This window comes from Garra rufa, chromosome 8 (assembly GCF_049309525.1).
Source record: "Garra rufa chromosome 8, GarRuf1.0, whole genome shotgun sequence".
NCBI lineage: Eukaryota > Metazoa > Chordata > Actinopteri > Cypriniformes > Cyprinidae > Garra > Garra rufa.
This window is the reverse complement of record NC_133368.1, coordinates 39,272,641-39,293,647: the sequence shown is the minus strand read 5'-3', so window position 1 is coordinate 39,293,647 and position 21,007 is coordinate 39,272,641. Positions and strand designations below refer to the sequence as shown.

The 21,007-nt window shown below is 38.4% G+C and overlaps 1 protein-coding gene across 1 annotated transcript in view; it reads right to left on the bottom strand.

Moving 5' to 3' along the window:
* Positions 1 to 8,788: 8,788 nt before the first annotated feature.
* clybl (citrate lyase beta like) overlaps positions 8,789 to 21,007 on the bottom strand; it is a 104,592-nt gene continuing 92,373 nt past the window's right edge. Inside the window, exons 4-8 of the mRNA XM_073846095.1 lie at positions 17,288 to 17,389; positions 16,598 to 16,691; positions 15,917 to 16,084; positions 10,573 to 10,697; positions 8,789 to 9,700 (exon numbers count right to left, since the gene is read on the bottom strand). Of these exons, the coding sequence (XP_073702196.1) occupies positions 9,605 to 9,700; positions 10,573 to 10,697; positions 15,917 to 16,084; positions 16,598 to 16,691; positions 17,288 to 17,389 (585 nt within the window). The 3' untranslated portion in view covers positions 8,789 to 9,604. The remainder of the gene's footprint in view (positions 9,701 to 10,572; positions 10,698 to 15,916; positions 16,085 to 16,597; positions 16,692 to 17,287; positions 17,390 to 21,007) is intronic.

Below are 21,007 nucleotides of genomic sequence, written 5' to 3'. Positions count from 1 at the left end.
GCATTTGTGGTTTAAAAAATGTATAAATTGTAAATATTTTTAGAAAATAACAGATCATTTTGCTAGATAAGACCTTTCTTCCTGGGCTGGGATTGTTTAGAGCCTTTTGAAGCTGCACTTAAACTGCGTTTTAAAAGTTCAACTCACTGGCACCATAGAAGTCCACTATATGAAGAACATTCCTGAAATGTTTTCCTCAAAAAACATATTTTCTTTACGATTGAAGAAAGAACGGCATGAACATCTTGGATGACAAGGGGGTGAGTAAATTCTGTAAATGTTTGTTCTGGAAGTGAACTAATCCTTTAATTACTCACCCTCATGTAGTTCCAAAACCATACAATCTTTGTTCATCTTCGGAACACAAATTAAGATATTTTTGATGAAATCCGAGAGCTTTGTTGTCCCTCCATAGACAGGTCAAGGCACAGATGTAGTAAGGACATCCTTAAAATAGTCCATGTGACATCAGTGGTTCAACCGTAATTATATGAAACCACGAAAATACTTTTTGTGCTCTAAGAAAACAAAAAGGATGCATGTGCTCGCACTTTTCTGTAAACAAGGCTCAGCGCATGCCTGTTCTACATCAGCAGCATCACTATAATGGCGGTGACAAAAATCATTAAATGAAGTCCTTATGTTTGTTTTCTTTGCGCACAAAAAGTATTCTCATAGCTTCATAAAATTACAGTTGAACCACTGATGTTACTGACTACTTTTAAGGATATCCCTTACTATTTTTCTGTGCCTCAAATTTTAGATTTCATCAAAAATATGTTAATGTGTGTTCCGAAGGTGAACCAAGGTCGTGTTTGGAAGACATGAGGGTGAGGAGTTAATGACAGAATTTTCATTTTTGGGTAAACTATCCATTTAATAGCAAATATGCAATTAGGCTGCTCTTGGTGGTTTGAATATTGTCGCTCCATCTCAATCTCATAGAAACCTGACAGGTCACCTGAAGATATGTATATGGCTGATATTATAATCTGAATCTGTTGGGCCACTGAATGTCTTCATACCGTGTCTAGTTCCTGTGGATGGAAAAAAAGATAAATGAACTCGCTCGCTGTGCCCTTACATAAATGAGGGTTGATGAAACTGATGATAGGCTCGGGCTGCTGAAGAAGTGATCCCAGTGGAGACCTTACAGTGGTCTGTCCCACTCACAAGACAAATTATATAATTAGGCACATGTCTTAGGGGATGGCCACCTTTGCCCCTTTCTTGACATCTTCAATGGTAAATGACAGCATATCTTGCTAAAATAACTGAGCAAATTCATCTTGGTGACACACACGGAATTCTCTTTACAGTTGTATTAATTGTCTGCTTTTGAGAAATCCCATGAAAATGACAATATAGACTCTAGGGAAACATTACATTTGATTATAAAGATGATCGTAATTCTTAGGCTGGCCTGTCTGAGAGATTTGCATGAATCAAAAGCAAATTATTTAAACAGTACAGTAATTTGCATTAATAATATTGAAAGAGTCCATGAATAAAACGCAGTGTCTTACGGCTGAATACATTGAATAGATTATTTTTTTGTCTTTTTAAAGCACTTATGTTCGCTTATGAATGAATTTCATGCGTAAGTTAATTTTAGCATTGTTTTAAAGTTTTTGAGAATCCCCTGAGACTCATCGCACTAAAATATCAGCGCTTTTGTCTTGTTTTGAAACGCACAATTTTTTATTATCGTATGAAAAATTATCATGCAACAAAAAAGAAACGACTTCGCGGACAGCTTCCTTTCATCACCTCGTGCTTATCACCGGCATTGTCAAAATGTTCTTTGCGGGCCGCGTTCTCTGCAAGGGGCTCCGACTGAAAAAGCAGAGCCCGGGCTCCTGCCTCGTCCAGGCAGGGTTAAGCCACCTCTCCAACCAGGAGGCCCCCAGCGGAACCCTCATTACTCTGGCTCCTGGAGCAGTCAGCTGTGCTGTGGTTCAGAGAAGAGAGGCTCCTTACCTGAGCATCTCTGCTTCCACACGCCAACAACATACGCGCCTTCACCAACCTGATTTGACAGCTCACGCTCAACTACAGCCTGCTGGAACATAGACATGATAAAAATACATTTCCTTTCGTTCCCTGTGAAATGTCGCTGTCTCACGTTTGCTGGGAGTAGGCTATATGACAGCACTTAGTTTGACTTGAGACACCTTTTGGTGTCAGGCTTTGTTTGTTGAAATCTACTTCGAGTTATAATTTGCAGTGTTTATGCTCTCTGTATATTCAAATAAAGCTGCCATTTCAGCTTACAAGGCTTTGAGGTGTGAGGTTTCATTAAGTTTCTCCCTCCATGTGGTTTCTCTTCAGTAGAGCCAACATATTATACGTAGCCTATAAGCTGTTCTAAGGACTACGCGGAGACAGAAACGGATTTAGTAACCCGTTTAAATATAGCTGATAAAATTATTATTTTCATAAAAGCTTTCTGAAGGCTACAAATATAAAAGCAGAAGTATAGACAAAAAGGAGGGCCAACACCATTAGCATTTATAGGCAATGTTGAAGTGAAAACTCACAATTCATCTTGAAGTGAGAAATAAAGGTTGTCATACTGCGCAAAGAAAAAGGGCATGATAAAATGATTCATGAGCCCTATGCGGCTTTTCATTCTGGTCGGGTTCAGTTCTCTGTTCTCAAGAATAAATTCATTATTATTTGAAACTTTAAGTATTATGTATTTATTAAATTGTCTAAATGATAAAACAAACACATTCTTCACTTTAAATATGACATGAACAGGTCGGTGTATAAAGTGACTTCAAAAGTGTGGTTAAGATGTCACATTTTGTGCAGGAAATATTGTGTTCAATATATTGGGTAAAAACAGACAGTCAGCTGAAGTTTCTTTTTTAAACAAATTTTGAAAGAGACAGTTCAATATATTTCAAATGGAACTCATCTGTGTAGAAGTGTATTTAATTTCCACAGTAAAAGCTCTCTCGAAGATATATAGATACGGGTTTTCTTTCTTTTTTCTTCAATTTAAACCAACATTTAAACGTAGTTATGAGAACTTTTTCGTTTCTATATAAAAATATTTTCGAAATACCGATTTAGATTCATTTAAAACTTTCATATTTAAAGTATTTGAACGAACTCAAAGATGAAACTGTATGAATGTCGAGAAACCTAGGTGCTTTTTCTCTGCGGAATTATGACTTGAAAATGAAATTTCGGTTTTGGCTTCATTAAAATGACCATTCCAACAGGTTTGGAAGGTTCTTCTCACCCTTATGTCCTGTAGTAGTTCTCTGGGAATATGTTATCTACTCGCTCAGCTGTTTTTCTGGTAGGCTTTGATTAAAAATTCGATAACTCTAATTTCAGTATATCTTTCAAACGCATTTTCAGCAAGTTTTTGTTGCGACGGATATTTTGTAATCAATCATTTATACATTCATCCATGTACAAAACAGCATTAAAGAATTCCCCTTTTTAAGCAAGTTCAACCAATTAAATGTATTTATCTAACTCAAAGCCAGAAAGTTGCCCTGCCTTAAACAGCGGTATTCACTCTTCGCAAAGTTCTGGGACTATAGGACAAACATGTTTAATTGGATTAGCAGAGATGATGTCATAAACTACAATTAAGAGATTGACTGTGCAAACACAGGCACGCGCTGAACATGTTAGAACCACAAGAATATGAAAGTTACTGTAAATCTTTTTTTAACTTTACGATATGATTACGAACAAGTTTAAGTGTAAGCTTTTGATAATTTAATTTTCAAGCAGTTCAAAGAACTCGGTACTTAAAAAGACGTAATTAACATTTAACTTAAGTTTAAACTAAACTAAACTAAAGCTATATATACAGAATGAACATATGCGTTAGACGTTCTGTAAAAATCAATTAAATTTAAAGAGAGTAATTCAGGGACTGCAAACCATTAGAGACACTAAACAGATAATGTTTATATGTCCCATAGGATCCATCGTCCTCCTCCAGAGTGTTTATAGCCTATATATAATATCAGTCATAATCTAACTTTGTTAATGTGATGTGACGCTATTTCTTTTTAATGATTGATAAAAACCTTTTTGTTTACATTCATGCGTAAATATCTTTTTACGAGTTAAAAATATAAATATTTTATTTGTAACTAGCTGAATGTACGCCCATGACCTATTCAACACTATATGTAATGTTTGTTAATTTTATTATGTTAAAAAGGTTGCCGCCGAGGGAAGAAACAATTTAACAGAGAATTTAAAGGTTTATGTGTTTCTTATGGCTTGTTTAAAACCAGACACAGGGTGAACAGGGAAAGACCACTTGCGGAGAACCTGTGTCAAGAGAAGGTGATAAACCAGCCGCTCGACTCAATACCTGACAATTAAGTGAGCTGGAAAAGATGCAAGCATGTGTAGGTGGTTATAGGGTCACTCCATGATATATCCAAAACGCGGAGGCCTCTAGAACAACATAGTTTCAACTTCAAATTAATACTAGGACTTCACTAGCCGCCCCGGAAATTTTGAGAGTGAAAAACTGTTTAAAAGTCTTTTCTTAAACTATTATTAAACTGAACTGCACAAGCACTGATGAACTGGCTGGAGCTAAATAATGACACTATATTGTCTTTTTAAAGCTGTTTTACAGCAGAATTTAAATTGTTTCCCGTTCCATAACTGACTTAATTAACTTTGCTATATATTTTCCCTGTTAAGTACCGTGAAGCTGATTTGAAACAATCCGTGTTGTATAAAGAGCTATAGAAATAAATATGATTTAACTGACACCTTCTATCAGTATTTTACTTTTTTCCACTCGGCAAACCTTCAATTGTCTTTAACGCACTGCAGTTATAAATGTGCCTCGACTTTAATTCACATGCACCTGTTACTCATTATAACTTCATGCAAGTATAGATATGAGCGGACAGATCATATATTCCTCTCGACTGCTCTGTCTGGATGCATCTGCACCGTTCTAGGGGGGTTCGACTGCAAAAGTCCTAACAGCCAAGAAGCAATAAATGTCGCCTTTATGAACAGCCATTCTCTTCCTGCCCCCAATTTTGACAGCATCCGGCGGCACACTTCTTAAAGTTCTGTTCTTCTTTCATCAGAAAGCCAGTGGGTGAGATGGTACAAGCTGCGCCAAGCAGTCAAGTCACACAGCAAGCTCACCAGCACTCAAAAGCGTATCTGTTTTATCGCATCCATGAAAGATATAGCGGAATTGTTTTAATTTCTCTCTAATTCATGAGCAGTTGTGTGATAATGAGCCAGCCGCCATAATATACATAAAACCATGATGCTCTGATTATCCTGGAGGCTACGCGACAATTGCACCATTTTGTCACAACAGAAGGAAAAGTCAATTTGAAGGGGGGCTGCCATGGGCTTATAATTGGGGAATCCACCCATGGGCTGTTCCTAAGATACTACTAACAGTGAGGTGGAAATTACATCTGCTCATAGTTCTCTATAACCCTGACGAAAATGATAAAAAATTATATTGCTTTAAAACGGCAATCCCCCCCCTTTTTTTTTTTTTTTTTTTTACAGTGGATTAAGGCATCCTTTTCTATTAAAAACGACTACACTTGATGGTAAATTATTATTATTATTATTACTACCTCCATATAACAATTATTACCCATTCCATTCCATTAGATTAAATTAATAAATCAAGTAAATAATGCACAAATAACTTTGTTTGACATTGTATTTCTTTTCTTAAGATGAACTTTCATGAATAAAAATACATGGAGTCAAGTCAGCTAAAAAAAAAAACAACAACAAAAAAAAAAACTTTTAGAGACTTTTTTTGTCGCACTGTAACGAGTCTGATTTACGTGGCCCCTAGACTCGAAGCCATAGCAACCGCAGACAAAGACCGGAGGAGGTTTACTGGGGTTTGTCCTTTGATCTGTCTCCATTTCAAATAAAGAGTCAGCTCAAAGTCTCCGGTTATTCAGAGAAAACTATCCTTCACTCAAGCACACATTCAGTATTCTGGCCAAACATTAAGCTTACAATACCATCTTTTTAACAGCTTATGAAAGAAAAAAAGGAGCATAATTAATGCTTCAAAAATATGGAGCAGTAAGAAAGAAAATTGCTGTTTTATTTAAAGGCATTTATATTACGATAAACAAACTCACGTTGGATTGTGACATCAAGGTGCGCTAGGAATAAAACAAGAGTTTTGACTGTCTCTGCTTCATATATAAAAGAAAAAACTAAAATAATTGAATTAAATAACCCACTATATTTTAATATGTTGCACTGCTACTAAAATAAAGAAAACAAGAAAGCAGAGATGAAGAGGGAAATAAATCATACAAAGCCTATAACTTTTTTTGTGTAGGTGTAGGTCTCGAATCGTGTTACTTGTAACTTTTGTTTTAAAGACCTGTTTAAATTGATAAAATGCAGACATGAGAGCAACAATACAAACGTGTGCATAACAGCATAATTCACGCACGTTATTAAACGTACTATTATTAGTATTATAATCATCCCTAAGGTAATAAAATTGAGTGTTCAGTAAGTTAATACCCTAAATGCAATAACAATTTGTATTTTGGTGTTATGTTAATACGTTCTCAAGAGCTAAAGGCATACATTATTAAATATCACGGAAAGCTATGCATTTGCGTCGCATCTGCACCTGCTTTCCACAGTGCTATATATTAAGTTATTCTGTTAATGATATTCGAGCAAATTCAAAAGTCACGTTAGTCTACGTGCAAAAAACGCCAGACATTTTACAACATTACTAGAGTTCAGTTTTCACTCATTACACCCAATGCCAATAAATTCAATTTCATTTCAATTACACATTATTTCCAAAATGGTTCCTGCATGCTCTTGTTGTAAACGATTCGTTTTATTGCAGGGGAATTATCTTTGTTGAAATGAGTTTGTCATATATTGTCTAGTAAAAGAATGAAGTCATTATTGGGAGATCCCTTGGCGAGAAATTAGGCGAGCAAAATCCTCCCTGCCACACGGGTCCCATTGAGATTAATGAAAAATATGTAAAACGTTTCCTTTTAATTTTCCTCTGAAAGCACTTTGCATACATGCATTTTCTCTGCTGGGTTGATATCAGATAATTTATGAGAGCAATCTCAGCACATAACCATCAGGACTGTGTTTCAAGCCTAATTGAGTGCTGTCAAGATTAGGTAAGGTCCTATTCGTGTTAATTGTATTGTACTCTCTTTGGGAATACTAGTAAATGTATTTAAATAATTCCGCCTTGTGAGCTGAAAAGATTATGTCAATTTACAGGCATAATAGAAATGTCATGAAAAATGACAAAGAAGTGGGAGGAAGTCGCATATCGCTCATCTATGGTGAAAAGAGTGCGCAAATCCTTTAAACCCCGAATCTTTGGCGACACAGATCAGTTTCAACATAATTAATAAAATTAATGATGCCTTTAGTGCATGGATCAGCATTAATCGCATTGCTGAAAAAAACCCACCATAAAGTCATAAAAGTAAGGGACACAAAGTAAGGGACAGTCAAAAAGCTTTAGTTTTATATCAGTCCACGATCTAATCTTACTTATTTTCTACAAAGGCTTAGGTGACAGTAGTTCAGGTCATTATCTGAGCTCCTTTCTGTGCATGGGCTGTTTTAAAGGAACAGTTCACACAAAAAAGAAAATTGTCATCATTTACTCACCCTCCAAACCTGTGTGACTTTCTTTGTTTCTTCTTGGAGCATTCTTTAAAGAAAACACTTTAAAGAATGTTCCAACAGTTCCTGTCCATATAATTGAAATCAATGGGGTCCAAAATAAATATATAAATAAACAAACACATTTAGCTAATCTAAATGAGGACATTACATATACTTCTAATGTTTTTATATACATTTAGTTATACATTTTCTAACCTAAACCTAATTCTAACAGAAAACCTTCAGCATTTTTACAGTTTATACCAGATTTACAAATGGGGATGTCCCCAAAAGGAGTTTTTTTTTTTGATGATTTTGGGTACATGGTTAAGCAGGCACACAGGCACACAGGCACACACACACACACACACACACACACACACACACACACACACACACACACACACACACACACACACACACACACACACACACACACACACACACACACACACCAAATAAATAAATAAAAAAGGATGTAATTTTTAGGCGTGATTTTTGAATAATAGCCCAATATTTCTGTTCCTATAAATTGTGATTGAACAATTTAGCTAACTAATATGCAGGACGGCTCTAGATGAATCTCATCTCGTTGGCCTATTGACCTACGGTCTCAAACTCTGATTGAGAGTCTTGAAGAGATACTTAAAGAGCGCTTACAGCAAAAGGGCTTGTCTGACATGAGTCCAAAAAGACGATTCCAAAGAAAATGAAAAATAAATGAGTGCAAAAGGCAGAGAGCATGGAGGGGGAGAGGTGTGGGCTGGGTGCCAGGCCGTCAGCTTACTGTTAGGCCCTTTGGGCCGCTCACAGCAGCGGCTTCCATCTTTCTGTCTGCGTCCCGAGGCTGGCACGGAGCTCAGGTCGAGTCGCTCGCTGCAGACACTATTGATCACGCCATATTCAGTCCCGCTTTATGCAGAGGCCTCTATTACCATAGTGACCAACTGAACCATCAACCATTCCCCCCACCCCCATCCCAGACAAATCCGCCCTAGACATTTCTGCCAAATATGTCATCAGCTCGTGGGAGACCAGCAGCAAGGAGCGGGAACATAGCGTACTGTCGGATGTATTCATGACAAACACAACATAAAAAACAACAACAACAACAACGCCCTCAAGGGTGGAAAGGATGGTCATTCATTGGGAATGACATCCTGGAGTTTTATTTCAAAAGAGGCATTCTTGACAAAGTGTGTGCGAGGAGCACTGATGAAATGGACAACGGCGGCACGTCTTTTGAGAGCTTGGCCATGTTCACGGTGACTTCCAAGCTGGATGGAGAGATGGGAACCACTGACCGGGAAACAAAGCCATGGAAAACTGCTGATATTTACATAGAGCGAGTCCTCGCCGAGCCCTTTGTGTACGTGTTTGCGAGCGAGCGTGTGGCACGCCGCGTAGAGCTTATGCCAGGCTGCATACACATTCAAGCCTTGTCTTGAAGAACAAACTGGCTTGCTGAGCCCCTGAAACAAAGGCCTACAATTTAGAGCGGGCTCACAGGCTCATTCTCTCAATGTTGGTTTTAGTAAATTCACAGCCGCTTCTTGGCAAATAGCGCTTTGATGTTCCGGGGCCTGGAGGAGCCTTCGGGCTGAATGGAATCTCGGCGGCAGGGCGGCCCTGTTTGTTTGCCCTTTCGTCGGGCACACACAACCTTTACCACAGCCAATCGTCTGACTTGACACCAGAGAGGCAGGGGGCAGGCATGACACACACACAAATGCAAACGAATGCATAAAATGGTAATGCACCGGGAATTTCACAAGGCAAAATTATCAGTCAATTAAGCTGAAATCAACACATTAACTAGAACACCATCTCTGGTGCTGGTTAAACAAATGCACAGGTCGTTTTTAGCTCTTGACGTGAAGTGCACGCCTCAGCCAGCATGGTGCACATTTTGATGTCTGAGGAACTCAGGTTTGGCTCACTTTCCCTGAACAGTTGAAGCCATCGTGACAATGTTCTGAGCTTGCTTCAGAGATGGCATGTCAATCATACTGCCATGAAAGGTGAAAGCCCCCTGAGGAGAAGAGAACAGAACACTGGTTGAATAGAAATAAAGGCAGATATTGTCTAGAAGAACATCTCCTTCTACATAGCTGCAATGACACTACAAAGAAGGATAGGATGGTTATTCATAAATAAATTCATAAAAGCCAAGAAAAGGGCCAAAGAGAGCCCACATATTTCATATATAGAATATTACATATAGAACCTATAAAAAGCCTTGAAATATTGAAATATTCCTGACAGATGAAATTCTGTCATCTTTTTGCATGCTTAATATTCCTATTCATTGCACCACCGTACTAAGCTAGATATTTCAATCAGCCTTCCCAGTCCTAACCTCTAAAGAAGAAAGTGTTTCAATAATTACATGACATATACATCAAAGAAAGTAAATATGCATCCTAAATGTAATGTAATGGTAGTAGAGGGTCTAAAAAATGACATGTTGAGAGGCAGTAAAACCTCAGGTGGGTACTTTGCGAACATCTTCTGTAACAAATCTGCAAGGAGATTGAAGAGGGCATAGAAATACACAGGAAAACGCAAAATAAATCGAGCAACTGTGTCCCGGAATCTCAGTTTGTGAGCAAAGAGCAGAACGGGGAGAGTGTCGCTGACGCGCCCCCAGGCCATCCTTAGCGTAAGAATTACTGGCAGATTGTACATTACTAGCACATCTCAGACACGCGCAGCCCTACCGAGCAGAAAACGCAGGACTCAATGATGCACTAAATTAGGAACTATAATATTCAACACCTCATTTGATTTTCTCCGACAAAAGCTACAGTGCAGCATGCGTCATGGAGGACGTCTTGATGCTATATCAGGCTGGAAAATAATACAGATCTCTGGGTGGAAACTCAGGAACTACTGAACATGCACCTTTCCCAACTTCTGATGCTCATCGAATGCCGCGATCAGCTCCGTGGCCCACTTGATTCTCTCTGGACTGGGGGCAAATTCCTCCTGAACAACCTTGATCTGGTTGGGGTGAATCACTTGTTTTCCTAGAAAGAAGTAGTGCAACAACAAACACTAAATAAATATTCCAAAGAGAATAGCATGTGTGACCCTGGACCACAAAACCAGTCATAACAATTTGTGAATTTGAGATTTATACATGTGAAAGCTGAATAAATATGCTTTTCATTGATGTATGGTTTGTTAAGATAGGACATATTTTGGCTGGGACACAACTATTTGAAAATCTAGAATCTGAGCATGCAAAAAAAAAAAATAAATAAAAATAAATATAAGAAACTAAATATTGAGAAAATCACATTTAAAGTTGTCCAAATTAAGTTCTTAGCAATGCATATTACTAATCAAAAATTAAGGTTTAATATATTATGGTATGAAATTTACTAAATATCTTCATGGAACATGATCTTTACTTAACATCCTAATTTTTTTTAGCACAAAAGAAAAATTGATCATTTTGACTCACACAATGTATTTTTGGCTATTGCCACAAACATACCTGTGCTACTTATACTTATACTGGTTTTGTGGTCCAGCATCACAGTAAAAATAAATATATATATTTTTAATTATAAAACACCCATATTAAGTAACATTGTTTTTAAGCATCCAACCAATAATAAGAGTTAGTAGTATCCATGTGATCTCTACAGGTCAGCCCACATTAAATAAATATTTATTTATTTAGATGTAAACCTTTTTATTTATATTTTTAGTATACCATTAACAGTGTAGCCCACTCACATACAAAACTACAGGAAGTGACAATTCTGTAAAAATAGAGAGAGAGAAAAAAAAACATCATCTAGGATTATTCCTCCACATTTAAAGGGCTTTGCTCCACAGAAGCAAAGGCATTGGCGGGTATTTGCTCCTCTTTCTCCAGTACAGCTCCCTGACCAAGAATGAATTTAAGGGACACAGCAGGGACAAAGGATGCTATGAATTATGGGTGTCATCCCGATTTTCGCCTCGTGCCCCGCTGAACTCTGAAACTTTACTGCACGCTTAGTTACACTCCAATCTGAGGCAGCCTCTGTGAGACTTGACTTGCTGCTTTTATTACAGGCCCGTGTGAGAGCCACACACATGCAGTCACTTCAACACACATTACACACACACACACACACACACACACACAGATATAGATGTCACGGACAGCAGCAACTGATACCTCTTATAAGCTCAACTATGTGTGTTAATGACCCAACACTGGGGTGAAAAATTACAGATGAAATGATCATGAACATGAAATGATCCATAATCTGAAATCAGGAATCCATGCACTTACCACCTACTTTATCTAAAATAAAATAAAAAAATGCTTCGAGTAATAATGTTTAATTAAAAAGATTTCTCATTAGTTTTAAAACTTGATTTTTAATTTAAAATGATTATTGTTAAATAAATCATTATATTAATTATTATGATTATTTATGTAAGGCCTTTCTAAAACAACATGAATGCCATTTTTAATTATACATTTCCCTTTCCTCCATGCTTTGCAGCATCGGCTAAGAAGCTAAAACGGATTACAGTCATGACGGCAGAAACCTTATTCTCAAAAATAACATCTGTCCAGTACTGCACCATAATAACCAAGACATGTTCCCAGATCAAACCTCTGGGTGATGAGACTTTATTTGAGAAATATCCATTACGTTTTTCTTCAGCTCGTCTCTTAAAACAAATACGGAAAGGTAGCTAGCTGAGAGCTGTAGAATTTAATACATGAGAAAACCATTAGCTCCATCTGTGGCTCTTACCCCAGTTAACCCCTCTGAAACAGCCTCTGCCATGTGTTATCCATTGAGTTCCCACATAATTTAGCACACAATGTTACATATTGCAGCGTAATGTCAGTCATATGTTAACACAGTCTTGCAACAGCACAGGTGTCACTTTCTGCATCTTTTACACATTGCCTAAAGCCAAATGCTGCAAGATACGACACAATCTGATGCTGCAGCTGGGAGAGAATGAGGCGTCAGGTTAACCAATGACAGCTAAGCATGCGCTTCAATGTAAATAAAGCAAACCAGCTTGGTGACTGCGTTCTCTTATTGCGCCAACAGCGCTGCAGACGGAAAAATCACCAGTGTGCTCGTGTACTGTCCCTCTGCTGCTCTGGAGGAGACGGCCTGTTGGATCAACACCCTAAAGCTGAGGCTCAAGGTCCATGTTTGTGACGCCCATCCCAGAAAAGACTGGCAGGGGGTCGTTCCCTCACATCAACAAAATATGCCCCTTCCCCAGACTGCCACCTGTTCAGGAGCTGTCTGTTCTGAGCCAGCTAGTGACAGAGTGAGCAAAGTGGGCGTGGTGAGCCCAAACGCAGGATTGCTATTGGACAGTTGCTGTGCATCATTAATGCTCCCCGATGCCGTTCGGCCAATCACGAGGTGCCATCTGGTTTGGGTACGTCTGGTTGGCTCGCTACCATTTAGCAGAGTGGCACTGTCAGACGATTCTCAAAATCTCACATAGATGGACAAAATCTATCAAAAAGGCAGAAAAAAACAACTGAAAAGGATACAAGGAAAGTGGGAAAATGTTATTTTGATGTCTAAATTAATATACTGGAAATAAAATCAAACCTTTTTAATATATTTTCATTTTAGGAGACCAACAACATTTTTCTTATTCATTACACAACAGCATATGTAGTTATGACTAAAAGCCTTCCTAAAGAAATAAAGATGAGCCAAGGTCAAACTGCATACAAGAAGAGAGGATACAATTTATGGGTAATTTTTAACTTTTTGGCCTTCCTGTTTTGTACCAGATTTTATTTAATAGCTTGTCTGTTTATGAAGATGGACTAGTTGTAGTATTATTATTTTAACAGAAACATAATTACTTTAAGAAAAATATTTAAAAAGTGGTTTATGGTAAATAAAATGCCTATTTGAAATGAGTCTGCCACACTTTTTTTCTGATTTAAAATTTAAAACAGTAAAATCAGAAAAAATACTTAAAGATACAATTTTCTGATTTCAAGTAAATTAAATAAAAGATGTGACCACAAAACTAGTCTTAAGTAGCACAGGTATATTTGTAGCATATTTGTAGCCAAAAATAGATTGTATCAGTCGAAAATTAAAAACATTTCTTTAATACCAAAAATCATTAGGATATTAAGTAAAGATCATGTTGCATAAAGATATTTTGCAAATTCCCTACCATAAACATATTAAAACTTAATTTATTAGTAGTAATATGCATTGCTAAGAACTTAATTTGGACAACTTTAAAGGTGATTTTATTGCCCAAATATTGTCCCAACCTAACAAACCATACATCAATGGAAAGCTTATTTATTCAGTTTTCAGATGATGTATAAATCTAAATCTTTTCAAAGATTGGCCCTTGTGGCTGGTTTTGTGGTCCAGGGTTACAAATAATAAAATACAAAAAGTGATTTCAACTAACTGTTTTATTTATAAAAAACATTTTGAGACCCCAATTGCTGTATTTGCATTAATACAGTAATATATTTGCTCATGCAAGTCGACTGCAAAAAAAATAAATAAAATAAAATATAGCTAAACTACATTTATCTGCACGCAATTTCAATCGCCTACAGACAAACACGCACTCACCCACACACACTTCACACTGAGGGTGTAAACTGTAAACAGTGCTTCTGTAGGCCTCCCGACACAGGGACCTCAGACTAGCAGTGGCAAACAGAACGGCGGTGAGCTGAGCGCATGCTGCACGAGGAGCCGCTCCAATTCAGACTCGCACGAGAGGCAGAAGAGAGTCATCAAACCCGACCCCACCTGCCTAATGACAGGTTGCTGAACAGAGCGCCCGGCTGATGGGCTGCAACATGGCACGATCAACCCGCAGGCTGGCTGCTGGGGAAATAAAAACAAACAACCTAGCAGTGGCACCCCCATCGATATCCTGGGATGGCACAAACCATAAAATAATTATAAAAAGTAAATAATTTAGCTGGCTCACATACATTTAAAAAAATATAGCATGGTAATCACAGCTATTAAAAAAAACACAAAACTTACTTTAGTGAAAATGTGTTGATTTACTGCACTGTAGTAGTAGCCATTACAATCTTCAAGGAAATCCTGAACGCCTTTTACATAGTTTATAGGTGATCCAATAATAATTTACTACGATTTTACAGTAGTAATAATATTACGGTAATTTAGAGAGACTATGGTTATCATGGTAATTTAGTTTATAATAGATGTTAATGCCTCTAAATTAATCAAATAAACACTCCTAAAATAGTTTCTGTATGAAAAGCTTTTTTTTTCCTTAGTTGCAATTCTATCATTATTAAATGATAATAAAACAGTGTTTTAAATTAAATCCAGTGATTAAGCGTGTTAGATGGAATTTAGATGGCATGTGGAAAACAAGGCGAGAGAAAAGCGAGTGATCTTTAGCATTGGAGTGCTGTGTTCTGGAGGAATGGCAGTGCTAGTGTATACAGAGATGTGCAGGGAGAACAGTGTGTATTCTGCAAACAGCAATTACATATTCATTAGCGGAGGCTCAGAGGAGGGCTGTGTCTGGCCTCCCGTGGCCAGTTACCCGCTCACCAGGACTCCACACACACACACACACACACACACACACACACACACACACACACACACACACACACACACACACACACACACACACACACACACACACACACACACACACACACACACACACACACACACACACACACATATATATACAAACACACGTTGCCTGGCTACAAACCCACACAGCACTGAGCTGCGAACATACGTCTATCTCCCATAAACACGCTTATAAACAATAGACACACATACACACAGACGAATAAAGAGACGTGCACGCATGCGTACACTGATAAACACATGCCTGTAACTTTCTTTGAAGTTTCATATGTGTAGTACGTTAATAAAAGCTCATAAATAAATAAAATAATGCAATATGGACAGAATAATAAAAATGTACACAAAAATGAAAAAATATGCCAATAAGTTTTTGCAAATTTTATGTCACTATGTCAGCAGTAAAAAGGGTAAAACAAGGGATGTAGAAAAACCCAAAGGGAGGCAATACTCAAAAATGCACAGTAACTCTCACTAATCTTTAACCACTAACCTCTATATATATATATATATAGAGAGAGAGAGAGAGAGAGAGAGAGAGATATAGATAGATAGATAGATCAGGCCAGGATGTCATACAGCAAATGAACAGAAAAAAAAATGATGTGACTTAGCAATCAGCATACCAGTGAAGCCCATAAGCGCGCCCTCTCTGGCCTGCTGCCTCAGTCCTTCCACATCCTGATAGTCGATGTAAACAAGGTCGATCGCCTGGAGACCGAATGCTTTGGTGGTGACCACCACTTTCTGCCGAGCATACAGGAGTTCTTTAGCATCTTTGGTGCGTGTGGCTCCTGCAGGATCAAAAACATTATTTTTACAAAAGCATCATATAAGAGATAACTATATAGAGTCTGAAGGGATATTAATGATATATGTGACCCTATATATTTGTAGCAATAGTCAAAAATATGGGTCAAAATGATCGATTTTTCTTTTATGCCAAAAATCATTAGGATAAAGTAAAGATCATGTTCCATGAATTTCCTACCGTAAATATGTCAAAACTTTTTGACTAGTAATATGCATTGCTAAGAACTTTAAAGGTGATTTTCTCAATATTTAGATTTTTTTTTTGCACTCTTAGATTCCAGATTTTCAAATAGTTGTCTTTCGGCCAAATATTGTGCTGTATTGTATATTGTCAGCTGATGTAAAATTGACCCTTATGACTGGTTTTGTGGTCCAGGGTCCACATCTTTTTCATCAGTTAATGAAAATAATGTATTTATGGTATTGTCATTCAACAAATAAATGAATGAAGAAGAAAAAAAGGTATTAAATAGTGAAATAAAAAGATAGCAAACCTATGCTGGCACAGAAGTCATCTGACCCGAAGACAACTCCGTCATGATGAAAACCCGCCTTTGGCCCAAGATCTCGAAGTGCTTCACACACCGCCTTCAAGAGAAAGAGAAAATGAAGAGCTGTGTATGTGTGTACGTGTGTGTGCTTTGGCACTCAATCAAGTCACCCAGTCAGACGACTCTAATTTTCCCTAAAACTGCCTTAATCGCTGTCCATGCCTCTGTTCTTTATATTGTGTTTAGAAATGGAACTATATCAGATATTAAAAAAAGACACACACGCGCGCACACACAATTAATGGCCCATCTCTGTCCCCGTGGATGGGGAAATCTAGAAATCTGTGAAGACCGTCCAAGGCTGTAACTAACCCCAGAAGCAGGACTAGTGAGAGACAGTCTGGAATGTGATATGACCGTGTCAGGCACGGAGCAGATGGAATTTCTTGAATGCTTTTGTTGAGTTCCAAATTAATTTCACTTCTTGCTGTGACTCTGCAATATTTCCCTGTCTTGGCTCTGGGATTCCGTCTAGCCAGCACAACAGAGGGTTTGGGGGAGGGGGAAAGGAAAATAACCAAAAGGAAAAAGGAGCTGCATATTTTATAAGAGGACAAAAACATTACTTTGACCATTTTCTTTTCCTGATAGGGGCAATTTTAGATTTTCTAATTCAAATGAGTTGTTATTTACCTTAAAATTCAGCAGACCCACAGCGGTTTCCACAAAGGTGACCAAGCGGATGGGTTCCTCGAACTCTCTGCCTTTTAAGTATCGCTGAAACCTGTCAACAAACTGAAACAGACACACATACGCAGTCAAAAACAACACTTTAAATCTCATTTAAAGAGACGACATTACTCAAACCATGCCATGCCTAATTAAACTGAAAAACTTCTGACTCAGGGTTTTGGAGAAAGAAGAAGAAGAAGAAGATGAAGAAGAAAAAAGAAATATTACGTCAAAAACTTGACAGGATTCATGCAGTCTTTGGACAACTCCTGTTTCACAGGGGCCCTCGAGATATACTACAGGTTCCTGTCTGAATTTACAAAGAAAGGAGCGCTGAATATGAAAAGGGAAGGGATGAGATTTGAGCTGTCTGGGAGCGCATTTCATTTCAGTTTTATGCAGAGCCTCGGCTTCCCCCGGCGGACAGACTCGTGAGACTTGCGACGTGTGATACGACACTTCTCCGCGCTATTCATTTTCCCGCTAATATTTGAGCTTACCTAAGAAGGCTTTAAAATGAAGTTTGGTGCTTTGAAGACCAAAGCATTCCGATTTTTTCCAACAGACCAGTTCACAGCTAGCCGTGGACTGCCAGTGGGGTTGCCCAAATTCCAAAATCTATCATCTGGAAACACACAAAAGCTCCCTCTGTCAGATATTTTCTTTTAAAGCCTGTACAAAAAAATAAAAGGAGGGGGGAAGGGAAGGGAAGGGAAGGGAAGGGAAGAGGAAAAAAAACTCAAAGCAGAAAAGTGTAATTCCCTGTCCCCCATTCCGTCTCTCTTTCACACATCGGGGACGGCAGATTAAAATAACCTCAGGTACGTCAAGGCTAGTTTTCCAAATAAAGGCTAAAATATCCCACACACACTTGTTTTATTAGCTCAAAGAATATGCCTTCATTGAGGGATTTTTTTCTAATGGGGGAATTTTAATCATCTCCCCATTCAATCTCAGTAGGATAAATCATATCTGAGAGATTTGCATAAATATAAACCATCAAAGACTTTTCATCTTCAAAGGGGTTTTCAAGACCCAATAAGCTTTGTACTGTAATCATCTGAGGTCACAACCCTGCAGGAGTAATGCTGCTATGGCAACATAAAAACGCCAACGGCTTAGCATAATATTCCCCTCGAACGGAGAAAAGGGAGGGAGAGGGAAGGGCTTGTTTGGCGGCCCTTCCATTTCCTCACCGTCTCTTTTATCAGACGCCACACTGCCCTCTCCGATGGCCCCGGAGTTTTGCGCAAAATAATAGCCACTCGGCAGCAAAATTAAGCGTTTATGTAGCCCTCAATCAAATGAAAAGCTCTGCCCTGTCACGCGCCTTTAATGGAGAGGCGCCATTAGGACGTTGACGAGTGGCAACAAATTACAGGTGTGCTTTTGCTGCGTGGAAGTTTCGGGACCGATCGGCCTATTCAATATTTACACACTCTCTGAGGGGAACTCGCATTGAACCGCACTCACACAAGCGCTAATACCGCTCTCAAGTGACAAGCTTTTCCGGTCCCTATAGGCCGCTCGCAAAAACCCAACACGAGCGCCCCATCCGCCATGATCCGGATGGGAACGAGGCAGGGATTTTGGGGCGAGGGAGCTGCTAGAGCGAAAAAGGCGGCAAGTGGATAAGTTTCAATTAATTCTCTTCAAAAGAGGGCCAGATTAAATGTTTCCGGCCTGCTGAAGTGCTCATTTCACCGTGTGCTGGTGAAGGGGGGGAGAATTAGGAGCGGACGGGGAGGGACGGGACTCGAGCTGGTTCTTTTCAGGACTCAGTAGTGTGGCGGCCAAAGAATGCGCACAGCTCCGAATCTGTGGGAGAATTGTCTGCGGACAAAAGGAGGAGGGGGGGAAGAGTTACGCCTGTTATAGTCCAATAAGCCTTGTCAGTCAAACAAGCACACAGAGAGAGGATAGAAAGGGAGAGTAGAAGATTTTCACACAAAAGGAAACAAGTAAGTCCATCTTTTAGCAACAAATCAGTCTGGAGGTTCCTCTGCTCATCTACGTGAAAAAGGGGAAGAAAATAAACAACAGAGGGATTTAGGGGCGGCCGCCGGGACCAGAAGAAGAGAAGGAGGAGAGAGAGATAATCAGGCTTGTAGTGGTACGACTTTGTGTTGTGTGTTGGATTAGACACTCGCTGACTGCTCATCACACACACAAACACACAAGAGGAAAAAGAGATATTTAATCCTACACAATAGCATTTGATAGCTGGTGGTTATTTTACAGTATTTAAAAAAACAGCTGATTTTAAAGGAGTGCTCAACTTTTACAATAAAAAGCTTATGTCTTAATGCTTGCTGATTCATTGAGATACATGAGCGACATAAAAGAAAAATCTATAATTTGACCCATACAATGTATTTTTGGCTATTGCTACAAATATACCCATGCTACTTAAGACTTGAAGTTCAGACTTCCCATAGTTACTATTAGTATCCACAGTCTATGCACTTACTGTTATTGTGTAGGCCACTAATAAAGTCAAAATAAACAAATTGGTAAAAAGTGATTGTGTATCAGTAAATTAAATCAGTTTTAATGAAATGGGTTTGTCTTCCATTGGTTGAACAAACAGATGGTCCCACCCACAACTCATTCCATTGGCTGAGTCAATGTTGCCATGTCAGGCTGCAAAGAAACAGACCAATTAATGGATTTTTACTTTTTGAGGACAGCCGTCAAGAACGCCAAGAACTACATTGTAGCAACAAAAACTCCAGTAACTACGAGACCATTGACGGTTTTGGTAAGGATTCTGTATAACCAAGTATGACAATGCATCCAAACCGTCCAATGATCAGAGACAGCAAAAAGGAGATAAAGAGAGAAACACCCTCTCCTTTCATGTTTGTCTCACGCCACTTTCAAAGCAGTGGGCCCATGTCAGGTCAGTGCTACATGACTTCCTCTCCGCTCACAATCTCCCGTATCCTGCTGCGGCTACGAGCTCGACCGTGTGCAAAGCATGTGGAGAGCATGTTCGAACCCCCACCACATATGTGTGCACTTTTTAATGCATTCACACACACTGTATTACCCAATGCGACGTATGTGTAGAGGTTGTATTGATTTTTGAGTGCCTAAGTGGGTAGTGAACGACTGATGGTGTAGATAATTTTACTCTGAAAACGGGTTTATTTTTACATATGGGTGAGAGGGGATTCTTGAAACCAGCAGTATGTAACAATAATATATATATATATATATATGAAATTGAGATTTATACATTATCTGAAATCTAAATAAATAAGCTTTCCATTGATGTATGCTCTGTAAGGATAGGAGAAAATTTTGCTGAGAAAATCTGGAATCTGAGGGTGCAAAATCGCCTTTAAAGTTGTCTAAATGAAGCTCTTAGCAATGCATATTACTAATCAAAAATTAAGTTTTGACATATTTATGGTAGAAAATTCACAAAATATCTTTATGGAACATCATCTTTACTTACTATCCTAATGATTTTTGGCATAAAAGAAAAATCAATATTTTTGACCAATACAATATATTTCTGGCTATTGCTACAAACATACCTATGCTACTCTAGGGTCATATATATATATATATATATATATATATATATATATATATAGGTGTTCATATATACATATCGCCATGTGTGTGTGTATATATATATATATTAGTGGTGGGCCGTTATCGGCGTTAACG